The 13,961-nt window shown below is 35.2% G+C and overlaps 1 protein-coding gene across 1 annotated transcript; it reads left to right on the top strand.

Moving 5' to 3' along the window:
* On the top strand, positions 1-12,661 carry LOC132106450 (phosphatidate phosphatase LPIN1-like). Its single transcript, XM_059512138.1, has 20 exons — positions 1-324; positions 2,857-3,057; positions 3,138-3,233; positions 3,977-4,176; positions 4,489-4,575; positions 4,995-5,106; positions 5,233-5,476; positions 5,567-5,660; positions 6,035-6,180; positions 6,301-6,394; positions 6,488-6,557; positions 7,419-7,511; positions 7,631-7,686; positions 7,769-7,904; positions 9,037-9,185; positions 9,261-9,347; positions 9,430-9,582; positions 9,985-10,099; positions 10,292-10,395; positions 11,745-12,661. The coding sequence occupies exons 2-20, from the start codon at positions 2,866-2,868 to the stop codon at positions 11,899-11,901; spliced, it is 2,385 nt and encodes a 794-aa protein (XP_059368121.1). The 5' UTR covers positions 1-324; positions 2,857-2,865; the 3' UTR covers positions 11,902-12,661.
* The last annotated feature ends 1,300 nt before the right edge of the window (positions 12,662-13,961 follow it).

Raw genomic sequence — 13,961 nt, 5'->3', positions numbered from 1 at the left:
ACAAACTATCAGCGCCCGCCCACAACTTATCGGCTCTGTCTAGATTCTTCTGACAGACGAATGATCGCAGATATTCCTGTACTGAATACGGTCTAATGGCTTTTAAAACGCGGGATTCTATTTCAAATGTACAGGCGTGAATGAATATGAAAGTGGCCCAACGGGAAGAAAGGAAGAAGTCATTTTTACCGATTTTTATTTATTTATTTTTTTTGGTGTACGTGACGTCACTCACATCGTTGGTCAGAATATGAATGTATGGATGTTACAATGTTTCTCCTCTGAAAACACGATGAGCTGAACTGGGCTTTACTAACGTGAGAGGTGAGGGCGACTTTATGTATGAACATAGTCATTTAACCTAAAATGCTGTGTATGTAAACCACAACAGCAAGCTATTAATGTGAGATGTGAAATGAAATGGTGAATATGACGCTGATATTCGTATGTCACGTCTGTAAACATTGTTTTGGTATGCTGCTTGATTACATAACTATACATAATATAACGACAGCTGCTGATGAGTCAATATTTTCCTTCACACTTTCAAAGCTGCTGCTATTTTATCACTCTTATAATGCTGATGATTCATATTAGTCCTGATTCACAAGACTTCTTCTTCTTTTAAAGGCTGAAATTATTGAATATCGGTGTCGAATATACATTCATCAACAACGAGCTATAATATAACTGAATAATATATTTTTTAAGACAGATAAATTATACTATAATATAAACTATGTACTATTAAGTAATATCTAAGTATAAAGAAATAAGTTATTTACTAATATACTTGTATACGTAATATTTTTATTCATTTATTATAATTAATAATTTAATAAAAAGTATTATATATATATATACTGTATATATATATATATATATATATATATATAATTTTATAAAATGTAATTATTTAATCCAAAATAACACATTAATAATACTTATTTATTATTAATGTGTTATTTTGTATTTTATAGTATATATATATATATATATATATATATATATATATATATATATATATATATATATATATATATATATATATATATATATATATATATATATATATATATATTATAATATAATTTAATAAAATGTAATTATTGAATACAAATAACTGCTTTCTGCTGCTGAAAAGATGTTCTGACAGATTGAACTTTTTTTCTTTGGAACTACACATCTCTCTCTCTCTCCCTCTCTCCCTCTCTCTCTCTCTCTCTCTCTCTCTCTCTCTTCATTCCTTATCCTTTTTGCATGTAAATGACTGTTTTAAATAATGTGACTAATTGTCGGTCTAGGGCTCAATTTTGCATTCACTTCACCTAATGCTTAAAGCTTCAGTGAGAAACTGATGGCTTTGTAGTCCTCCTCTTTGGATATTTCTGGATTCATCTTTTCTCTTAACTCAGTTAGCTTGTCTGGGGCTGACATTATTCATTTATGGAGGAATATGACGCCAGGAGGAGTACAGCAGTGATAATCTCACATGAGCACATTGATATTGTGTATCTATCTTATGTACAGAACAGATTCTGAAATTTGATCCTGTGGTGTTTGACAGACACGTGGTCTTTAATAGCATCTGTAAACATGTACATTATGGTTAGTTCTCTGGCCTTTGTGATCATCTGAATGTTTTATATTGTCCAGACAGTTTTTTTTATAAAGCATCATGTCTGTTTGATCAAGTGCAGAAGTAAAGTAACTGGTGACAGAATTCCTGCTGGCTTGACCTTCTCCAGAATTTATGACAGAAATAAATCAATAATTTCTGATTGTGAGGGAATCAGATTGACAGAGTAGTGTGCAGAGTGAAAATCAACTGGATTGTAATTTAAAAAATGCATGTTGGTGAAAGAATTGCTTTGTCATGCATTAGTGTTTGATGTTGTTCATTATATACTATATACATTATGTTTAATATACTACGATGTGAAATGTGTGATTTCTGCACCACTAGTAGTAAATGTAACTGGAAAAATAACAAGATTTTTAAATTTTTTGAATGAAATGTAAGTAATGCCCCTTCAAAGTTTTGTAAGTGTCTTTTAAAGCATTGCTATGTGGTTGATATAGGATATTTTGGGTGGTTGTGGACTAGTTCATGTCAAAAACATCCACCATCTAGTTTTTGTGATATGCTGGTCTCTCAGGTTCCTTAATCAATGTAGGTCTGAAAGGAATAGTTCATGTAAAAATAAGAAAATTTACTCACCCTCAGGCCATCCAAGTTTTAGATGAGTTTGTTTCTTCATAGGAACAGATTTGGAGAAATTAATTAACCAAAGGATCCTCTGCAGTGTATGGGTGCCGTCAGAAAGAATGAGAGTCCAAACAGCTGATAAAAACATCACAATAATCCAAAAGGAACCAAAAGATGAGTCCTCTATCCATAATATTGCTTTCTCCAGTGAAAAATTAATCTCATCTGAATTAAGAGATAAATTTGCACGGATCAGACACCAGTTCTAAACAAATATGTTGGTGGATTTTGATGTGAGAGGACAACAGGAGATGGCCTTTTTCACTGGAGGAAGTGATGTTATGGATTATGGACTAATTTGTGTTATTTTGATGTTTTTATCTGCTGTTTGGACTCTCATTCTGACGGAACCCATTCACTGCAGAGGAAATTATATGATGCTAAATGACTCAAAATCTGTTCTGATGAAGAAACAAACTCATCTTCACCTTTGATGACCTGAGGATTTTCACATTTTAAGCAAACGTTCATTTTTGGGTGAATTATTCCTTTAATAAAAGAAAACGACACACTCTATATTCCACAGAGTTCATACTGACCATACACCATGATCAATAATGAACATCTCTTCCCCTCTCTCTATTTAGACTCAGACCATGAATTACGTGGGGCAGTTGGCGGGGCAGGTGTTCGTGCAGGTGAAAGAGCTCTACAGAGGTCTGAATCCCGCCACGCTCTCCGGTTGCATAGATGTCATCGTTGTCCGGCAGCCGGATGGAGCTCTGATCTGCTCTCCATTTCACGTACGCTTCGGAAAAATGGGCGTCCTGAGATCACGAGAGAAAGTGGTGAGTGGTGCATTAAAGGTAACAGTGATATGACTTGATATTATATGTGTTGACTTCTCTTCTCTAACTTTGTCAATTAGGTGGACATTGAGATCAATGGGGAACCTGTGGATTTACACATGAAGTTGGGCGAGAACGGAGAAGCTTTCTTCGTCAAGGAGACAGAAGACGATCAGGTGCGCCCATGCAAGCCCTCACATTTTGCCCGGCAGTCACCAGTATTCATGCTAGTTTCCTTTCCAAAACTGTGGTCACACTAAACTTGTGCTTCAATAGCTTCTTTTCATACTAAGCAGTGGAGTGACCTCTGTACGAAAGATATTTGACCAGTAGAGGTTCTAAACATAAGAGATCTCTCGATTACATAATGTAAAGCTGCAAGGAAGTCTGAAGTTATTTCACATGCTCAAAGCTGATCTTAATCCAGCTTTCTAGAACAGAGCAGCATTCTGGAACACAGCAGGATACTTTTAGAATTTAGAATGTTTTCGAAGTATTTAAAGTTCTAAAATTAATAACATAACTGCCATATTCTACAGCAATACAGTGATTTAAGAACAAGCCTTAAATGTAGAATAAAATGCCATTTTATAACAGAGTAGTCGTTTCCTGAATAAGATCATATTGAAAGTAACAAAAGAAGTAAATACAGGAAGTGGGCTAGGACTTCTGTGAATTAAACCTTCTTTGCGAAGAGAAGAAAAAAGAAAGAAAATGTGTTGTTTATAAGAATCAGCCTCTGCGGTTCTGAGATCAGCAGTTTTGTTGTTATTTAACATCGTAGCTTATCACACTGCACTTTACATTAACACAATAAAATTACCTGACTCAAAAAAATTGTCTTACTAATGTCTATTAATAGCACACTGTGTTTACAGAACAGTCTCATTTTAACTTTTCTCTTTGTGATTCCTTACAGGAAGTGGTTCCATCTTACCTGGCCACATCTCCCATTCCATCCGACGGGGGGCTTCTGATGGGCTCCTGCAGTGAGAATGGAATAATGAAGAAGAGGAGGAAGAGGAGAAGGAAGTTTAGAATGGAGGATGTGAAGAGGGAAGAAAGCGTGGAGTTCTCAGAGGAAGAACTGTTCAACAGCGAGCAGCCTGATCAGAACAGGTCAGCAGACACTTTCAGAATATAAACATAGTTGTACACCATAATAAAAGACTCTTATATCATCCTAATAATCAGAATTTGCTGGAATTTGAGCTGTACATCACACAAATACATTACTATTCAAATATATTCTAATAGAAAATATATTTCACAATATAAATTTTTTACTGTATTTTTGATCAAATAAATTAAGCCTTAAAGACTTATTTTCAAAAACATATTATTCTAAACTTTTGACCAGCTGTATATAATTTATAATTTAATTTTACTATATTGCTCAACATCTTCCTGTGTGTGTTTCTATGTATGCAGAGATCTGATGAACGGAGGTTCATCCACTGGAAACAAACAAAACACAATTCATGCTCGTTCAGATGGAGAGTGGAGTCCTGTTCACAGGTAGTGTACTACCATACTACTATTGGCCATTTTTTTTTGCTAATGATAAATCTATTGGCAAATAATCTCTGTCAGTGCTTTCTCTCTAATACGGAGCCTGCACATGGCATGCAGGAAAAAATAGTAGGCTAGGCTAAATCATGTGCATGATTTACTAATTAATTCCATCAGTGTACTAAAACGTGCACACGATTACTGTTGCATTCCCTTGATTTACTAATTTGTTCCCTCGATTTGCGAAATTGTGTACATTGAGGGAACAAAATTAGTAAATCATGCGCACAATTTATTAATTTTTCCTTGCATGTCATGTGCAGGGCTCCGTTCTCTAATATTTGCGCTTTATTAGCAAAGTATTGATGAGTTTTCCAAATAAAATTCTAGTTTGTGCAATAAAGAAACCTGTTTTTTCTTTCCAGTCCTCATGTGTCTCGTCCATGCACCCCTAAAAGTGACTCTGAGCTGCTTAAAGATCAGCAGGAGGATTCGGCCATGCTGTGGTCCTGGGGGGAGTTACCACAAGCTGCCAAGGTCAGGATTAAACCAACTCACTGACACATTCACCCAATTAACAGCAACTATAACATCCATGTGATCTGAAATACGGCTCATATAATAAACTCATACTTACTCCATAACAAAATGATATATTTACAGCCAGCGTTTTTATCATCGAAACCAGACATCCTGCCTGCGTGCCCACTGTCAATCCCGGTCTCTGACAACACACATTTCAGAGTCATCCCTGACACAGCTGTCCATGGCCACGACAGAAACAGGAAATTACATTCTGACAGCCAATCAAACAGAGCGGCTTGCGTGATATCAGCGGTGGAGGAGGGAGGAGCAAATACTGGATCCCGCCCACAAAAAAAGACTGATTCTCCGTCTAAAAGAAAAGGTAATTAGTACATTAGTTGTTTTTTGGTAAAAAATGTGGCTTGTTTATGAGTATTACATAATTCATAATGATTCATGTGCTCTCCTGCAGATAAGAAAAGCCGCCACCTGGGTTCTGACGGCGTGTATTTGGATGATCTAAAAAATCTGGAGCCAGAAGTGGCAGCACTTTACTTCCCGAAAAGGTGCGTTATCACCTAACACAGGAAAAGCTGTGTTAACCCTGTAAAGCCTAAAAAATAAGATAGTAAATGTAAGAATAATGTTATATTGTCATTCATATTTATAGACAAACTCTTACTGAAGCAACTTACATGATCATTTAATTTTTGATTAGTAATATGCATTACTAAGAATTCATTTCGACAACTTCAAAGGGGATTTTCTGAATATTTAGATTTTTTTTGCACCCTCAGATTCCAGATTTTCAAATAGTTGTATCTTGGCCAAATATTGTCTGATCATAATAAACCATACATCAATGGAAAGCTTATTTATTTGATGTATGACTCAATTTAGAAAAACTTTCAAAAAAAGAAGGTATTTTGTGTTTTCTCAGTGGTTCGAACGGCGTTCGCAGTGTGAATGTGTCTCCTCAGTCCATGTGCAGCTCGGGAGCCGACAGCGGCGTGGACAGTTACGACCTGCCCTCTATGGCCATCTCTCTGTGTGGAGGACTCACAGAAAATAGAGAGATCACTAAAGGTGCACAGACCCAATCAGCACCGCTCATTAATCATGTACAGCAGGACTTCAAACACATTCGTTAAGCATTCCCCATTTCGGCATCATTATCGATTTCCTGTCCCGCTCTTTATCATTCAGAACATTTCCAGCAGAAGTCTGTGTCATTTCAGCAGTTTGCTGATAGTCCATCCATCATTGATGACCCTAATCTGGTGGTGCAGATCAACTCTAAGTGAGTGTCATCATGTTACTGTTATCGATTCTCATTTCATTTGTCTTGGACTGAAATAACAGCTGCTAGATTTGTTTCTCGTTCTCTGTGCAGGTATTATAACTGGAGCACTGCTGCTCCTATTATGTTGGCTATGCAAGCCTTCCAGAAACCATTGCCTAAGGTACACACACACTCTTGTACATTAGTGTTTTCATTTTCATTTCACTGATTCATTTGAGTTACTTAGTTGTTCTGCCAAATGTCAGTTTTGTAATGAAATAAATATTTAATACTAGTATTGGAATACTTTTGATTCAGTAATATAAAAGTGTTTTTAGTATTTATCAGATATACAATTGTGGATGATACAGTTAAGGCAATAATTATTTTCAGGTATTTAATTAAACATAAAGCACTAAAAACTAAAACTGATTGTAGTGTACAGTATAAAAATGGATATTTATTTTGAGATTTATTTGAGATTACACTTAACAGCGTTAATAAATTATTACTATTATAAAATTGGCAAATAAGAATAAATGAAAGAATCTATTAAATCAATTTAATTTGTGCACTCATATAATATATACATTATAGTGTTGGGGTCTTTAAGATTTTTTTGAACAAATGAATGCTTTTATTCAGCAAAGGCGCATTAAGTTGATCAAAAGTGACAGTAAAGACATTTGTATGTTTCAAAAGATTTCGATTTCAAGTAAATGCTTTTCTTTTGAACGTTTCCAAAACACATGCATTATGGTGTCCACAAAAATATTAATGTTTTCATCACTGGTCATAATCAGAAATGTTTCCTGAACATAATCAGCATATCAGAATGATTTCTGAAGGATCATGTGACACTGAAGACTGGAGGAATGATGCTAAAAATTCAGCTTTGCATCACAGGAATAAATTACATTTCAATCCTCTTTCCTGCATGAGAGTCCAGCATTTGTTTGATTTTTGTGGCTTTGGTTTCTGAGAGTTTTGTTGAGAGATTTTCAGTTGTTGAGCATTAACCCTGTGTGCATATCCCTCACAGGCCACAGTAGAGAGACTTACGAAGGAGAAAATGCCCAGAAACCGAGGAAGATGGTGGTTTTCATGGCGAGGAAGAACAAACAGCACCAAACTGGTACTTGGATACATACTCCTTATCACCTTGGGCTTTGATTCAAATGGTCCACTGGGTGTAGACTTAAGGTTTTGTGACTTTCTGTGAAGTCCTGAAGTGTGAGTCCTTTGTGTTTGCAGGATTCAGTCTCCGGTGGTTCGGCATGCCATGCAGGAGATGAGACCATCAAGAACAGGTTCAGATCTGATGGTTATGGTTTCATCTGTAATACTGCAGTCTGTAAGCATTAATATGTCTGACCGAAGGTTTGTTTACAGGCGCATAGACGAATCCTCCTCCAGCGATGAAGGCTTAACTGCCAAACAAACCCCCGTCCCTGTTCACACAGACCCCGCCCCTGCAGGAGGGGGCGTGTCCTATCAGAAAACGCTCCGCCTCTCTTCAGAACAGCTCGTAAGTATATTGAACTTAATTATTTATTTATTTCCCTTGAACACTTGCACTCTTTATTCTATCTCTATTTATATACTTGTTTTCTTTTTTATTTATTAAAAAACTTGACCCTCTTAACACTCTCTATTCTATTTCTATTCTACTTAGGGCTGCACAATTAATCAAATTTCTAATCGCGATGCCACAATTATGTAATCGTTCAAGGTGGCAACTAATCGTTCAAGGTCCATTTATGTTATTCTATATGCTTAAGAAGGGTTTTTCCATTAGTTTATTTTTAGTATAACATTATAAAACATCCATATTTTTACTTTTTTTTATAATTTAAAGAAGAAACCAATCTGATGTATAGTTGACATTTGAGGCTTAATACTATAGAAAAGCACTAAAGGTTTTTCAACTAGAATGTTTTCAGCTTGTTTATTTTCATATAAAAATCCGGCATGCAGTTGCATCAAATAATGGTATAAACATTATTCAATGTATATTGTGATAATCATAATTAATAATCACAATTACCATTTTTAAGGGAATAATTGACAATTATGATTTTTTTTCATAATCGTGCAGCCCTATTTCTACTACTCATTTTCTTTTTATTAAAAAAAAAAACAATTAGTGTTCTCTATTCTTTTTCTATTCGTTTTCGTTTTATTTATAAAAAAATGAACCTAGCATTCTCTATTCATTATATATTATATCTACTTGTTTTTGTTTATTATAAATAAACACACAAAAAAATTAAAAAATTAAATTATTGTGCATATTAATGCTCTTTTGTTGGTTTTGTTTGCTTCCATTGTCCTTATTTGTAAGTCGCTTTGGATAAAAGCAACAAATGACTAAATGTGATGAAAAAAAAAGATTATTGATTTAAGTTTAATAATTAACAAATATAATGCCACATTAAATACTAAATGAGAAAAAAAAAATTTATTTGAGCCCAAAATAGTTATGAACAGTGCCATTTAGCTAAATATTTCACTACAAAATAGAACCCAGGAATTCCATGCAAAACTTGGATCACTGAATCATTCAAATGAATCAATTTACTAGAATGATCACATGATTCAAAACCACATTTGAGAAGAGAAGCATGTGTATTGTGTCTCTGATTGTTTGTCTGCTGTAGGTCAGTCTGCAGCTGAAGGACGGTCCTAATGACGTGGTGTTTAGTGTGACGACGCAGTATCAGGGCACATGTCGCTGTGAGGGAACCATCTATCTGTGGAACTGGGAGGATAAAATCATCATATCAGACATCGATGGCACAATCACCAGGTATGTAATCGTGAACATAATCGTAACCTTCCACAATAATTGATCAGCTCACATAATGTTGATGTCGTCTCGCAGGTCAGATAAGCTGGGGCACATTTTGCCCACACTGGGTAAAGACTGGACCCATCAGGGCATCGCAAGCCTGTATCACAACATCAACCAGTAAGAGCCCACAGACGCTTTCTCTGATGCTCTGATACGTCAGCAGGATGAAGAGGGAAATGCATCTGTGTATGTTTCACAGGAACGGGTATAAGTTTCTGTACTGCTCGGCGAGAGCGATCGGCATGGCTGACATGACACGGGGTTACCTGCACTGGGTCAATGAGAGAGGAACCATGTTACCTCAGGGACCCGTTTTACTGTGTCCCAGCAGCCTGCTTTCAGCACTGCACAGGTGATGAAAAAAGAGTTGCAGGATTTTCTAAATTTCACAAATAATCACAATAAAGTGGCAAGTGACACATTAAATTAAATGTGAAATTCTGAAGTAGAAAAACTGAAATAGCATATAGTAATCTGTTTTATTTTCAACTCCGAAATTTTCTTTTTTTACTGTGCACACTCACACACAGTTTGATTCACTAAATATCTCATGGACTTCTGTTGATTATATATTAAGCCTAATTCTACTTGAATTTGAGATACATAGTATGGATTTGCATTTTTATGTTAAAAACTCTGCAGACACTCTCAAATACAGTACCCACTGCATAACAACTTTCAGTGACATTAGAAAGTGTCAGAAATGCTGGTGCTAGAGAATATAGCAACACACTCACACACTCTGTCTTTCCAGGGAGGTGATTGAGAAGAGGCCGGAGAAGTTTAAGGTGGCGTGTTTGACAGATATTAAGAATCTGTTCCTCCCAAACACTGAGCCCTTCTACGCAGCGTTTGGGAACAGAGGCACGGTGAGTGAACACAGAGACAATGAGACTGCAAGAGATGCAGTAAAATATCGCCTATCATATTAGCCATATTAAAAATAATTATTGACTTAGGTTGTCAGTCAAAATGGTTTGCATACCTAATTAAGATGCCTGCACTGTAGATTATCTGTGTGATGTGTAGTTTTGTAATCTCTCTGTCTGTTGTGTCTGCAGGACGTGTTCTCCTATAAAGAGGTGGGAGTTCCCTTAAACCGAATCTTCACTGTCAATCCTAAAGGAGAACTGATCCAGGAACATGCCAAGACCAACATCTCATCGTGAGTATAAACTATTGACCGGTGTTAGCAGAGCACCTTTGTTAGTAGTTGGTCATTTTACAAGTGAAAAGTGAAAGTGAAGTGACATTCAGCCAAGTATGGTGACCCATACTCAGAATTTGTGCTCTGCATTTAACCCATCCGAAATGCACACACACAGAGCAGTGAACACACACACACACACTGTGAACACACACCCGGAGCAGTGGGCAGCCATTTATGCTGCGGCGCCCGGGGAGCAGTTGGGGGTTCGATGCCTTGCTCAAGGGCACCTAAGTCATGGTATTGAAGGTGGACAAGCTACTCATAACATCAAGTAGTTCAACTACACACAAGTTACCTTTCTGAAGAAAATAGCTGTTCATTTTGTTTGTAAGCTACTACTGTATACTATATACTAAGCACTGGGGCTCCCAGACATTTTTTTTATCAGCCGAACCTCTTAGATATAAAATATTTACTTGAAATACTCCTGAGATTTTAAATGAATGTTGAAATAATTTAATGGAATATTCATGGTTCTCTGATGATATTCATATGACATGCCAGAAAACATCAAATATTTTATGAAAATTTGTTTTTTTCTATTGTTTTTATTTTAAAAATATTAAGTTTATTTTGAAATTACTATTAGTTTTAATACATATATATTGCTGTTATATTGCTGTAAATCACAATTGCACTGCAAAGTAAAAAAAAATATATTCGATAATAATTATAACAGTAATTTTATTGTACACTACAAATTATAATACCAATGTTTATTTATTTTCATTTAAAAGTTCAAATCCTCAAACTTTTCAAAACCTCAACATTTCATTCCCTCTGTAACATTCGAAACCATTGAGTTTTCATTTTGGAGGAATGCTAATAAAATGCCGTAAACCTATTTTGTAAAATATTTTGGAAATTATTTGCTTGTAAATAAAGAAAATCTAGCACATACTGCATTGCCAGAAAATATAAAGACAGAAAAGAATCATATAAAAATAAAAAATCTTTTTTTAGTTCATTTAAAGCTTCCAGAAAAGTGCCTGTTTATGTGGACATATTTGGTTCTATTAGATCGAACTCTGGTGTTATTTCTTTGTTCATCAGCAATATTTTTGTTTCAATCAGCATGCTTTTTTAGTTCAGAACAAAAGAACCAAACTACAAGTGTAAACACTGTCTAAAGTTGATCAGACATTGCTTTAAATGCAAAAATTAATGACATTGTTAACTAAATGTAACTAAATAGAAGAATTTCATAGTTAAGTGTGTTCTGTTACTAGTTTTGTAGTTAGCACTGGTAATGACTGTTTGTAAATGCTTTTTATGAATGTGTCAGCTGTGCTTTACCTGTGCAGGTATGTGCGTCTAGGTGAGGTGGTGGATCACGTCTTCCCGCTCCTGAAGCGCAGAGGGTCCTGTGATTTCCCCTGCAGTGACACCTTCAGCCAGTTCACCTTCTGGAGAGAACAGCTTCCCCTCGTGGACGGACAGATGGCGAACACCAGTCGCTGAACGACTCACATAAACTGCACAGAATACAGAAAGACACCGGCTGAAAACCAAAACTGAACATACTGGAATCAGTGCAATTTATGAAAATCACACACAAAATACATGTGTGGGTCTGGACCTCAGAAGAAAAAAACTGCACTTTCTTTCAAAGAAGTCTTCACGTGTCAGTCGTGATTTAGAGTATACTGTTAGATTTGTAAAAAGAAAAAAAAAAAGCTCTGATGTTAGATATATTTTGAATGTTTCAGTTTTGCTTGTGGCAATCACAAGCTTTTGTGTTTTTTTATGAATGTACTGCAAGAACAATCCATCACGTCAGGGTAGTTACTGTCATTTCAACGAACCATATGAATTTGTTAAAGTCAGACTGAATGACAAATTAATAATGTTACATATCACATATTAGACCTTTTTCATGTTTCCAGGTTTCTCAGTAGTGGAAGTCGTCATAGTTGAGTAAACGTCGAGAGTCCGAGGGTATCACAAGTGTATTTTTTGCATTCCCATTTGCTCAAACAGCGAAAGAAAAACTCCAATAGTGTTTTCACGACTTTCAAAAAAGGACAAAGACTGAAAGAGACTGATAGCGGCAGTCAAAAGAGAGAATGATGTCCAATGTACCATCCCTCCCATAGACGCTGCATTAAAAACAACCTTGCGTTAGCGTTAACTTTTTTTTATTTGAAATAATAATAGTTATTATTATTATTATTATTGTAATTTGATGCAAAGGTGATATAATACAATGTATAGTGTTACATATATATAAAATCTAAATATAAAAATAACTTTTGCGATGCTGATGACTGTTAAACACGTCATCACAGTCTTGTGAAAAGTGTCCATTTAAAATTCATATTTTTACCCCAGAATTTTTTTTTTCCTGCGGAATTTGGCTACTTTAACACTGTTGCCGCGGGTTTAAGTGGCCCCAATAATGTAATATTAACCCCTACAATGCAAATTTTACCAGGGGAACCCCACTAAAAATGAGTATTTTACCCCACGCGAATGTGATTTTTACTGGCGTATCCCACCCGAAACGTGACTGGACTAGTTTTGAGTAGCAACTGGGCGGGTTTTGTTGTTGAAACCTGGCAACCCTGCCCCAGAATCAATATTTTACTGAAAAAAAAATTATATTTGCGCATTGTGACAATTAAACAGTTTTAAGCATAAATTAACTTTAAATTTGCATGAATACACTTTGTATTCTTTATGCAAAATGTGACCATGAAACTTCTTTTTCTGAGATTTATTCATTTATTCTCAGATAATTTTTTTATTGGAGTAGCCTACTAAGTAATATTTTTGTCTTATCACATCATATCACATACATATTCTGATATTCCTGCCTTCATGTGTTTTTATCCAGCACTTTATGTTACTGAAGAAAAATATTCTTTGATATTTTTTTAAAAAGACTTGATAATCATAATCCCATTTTGGTTTTATTCCATTTTAAAGAGCGTTTCATGGGTTTCAACGATTTATATATTTAATATCTGAGACAGACTCAGCATGATGTTGTTGTTATAACTTGTTTTTGTTTGTTTGTTTGCCTCTTTATTGAAAATTATTTTCAGTCATTAGTTCCAAAGAAAGATATGATTGTATTGATGGAGATGTTTGTATTTCTGATATTCTTTTGAGTGAAAGAGCAGTAGATCAGATTCTCATGGGAAAATTCATCTGTTTTGCTTTTCAAAAAAAAATAGCATCAAATATAGTGTCACTTTGATTTATTGCAGGTTTATCTCATTTATCCATAATTGGACAGTGGAAAATGCTATTGTTTTTCAGGTGCTAAAATTCTTAGCCACATATGAGGCGAGACTCTCTAGGTGAATAAGGTAAAAAAAACTAATAGTTGTCACCTATACTCACTAAGTTGATTGACTACATTGGTAATTGAAAACATTTTTTGTATTACAAGTGTTCAAAAATCGTATGTTTAAATTTGCAAATTAGGCATTGTTTAATGAAATATGAGCTAATTTGCATAAATTTCTAGTACAAAAATCTGAACACTGGGGGTCAAACGTTTTTACAGAGGTAAT

Source organism: Carassius carassius, chromosome 27 (assembly GCF_963082965.1).
Source record: "Carassius carassius chromosome 27, fCarCar2.1, whole genome shotgun sequence".
In the NCBI taxonomy this organism is placed as follows: domain Eukaryota; kingdom Metazoa; phylum Chordata; class Actinopteri; order Cypriniformes; family Cyprinidae; genus Carassius; species Carassius carassius.
Note: the sequence above shows the minus strand (reverse complement) of the source record. Positions and strands in the feature narration are given on the sequence as shown.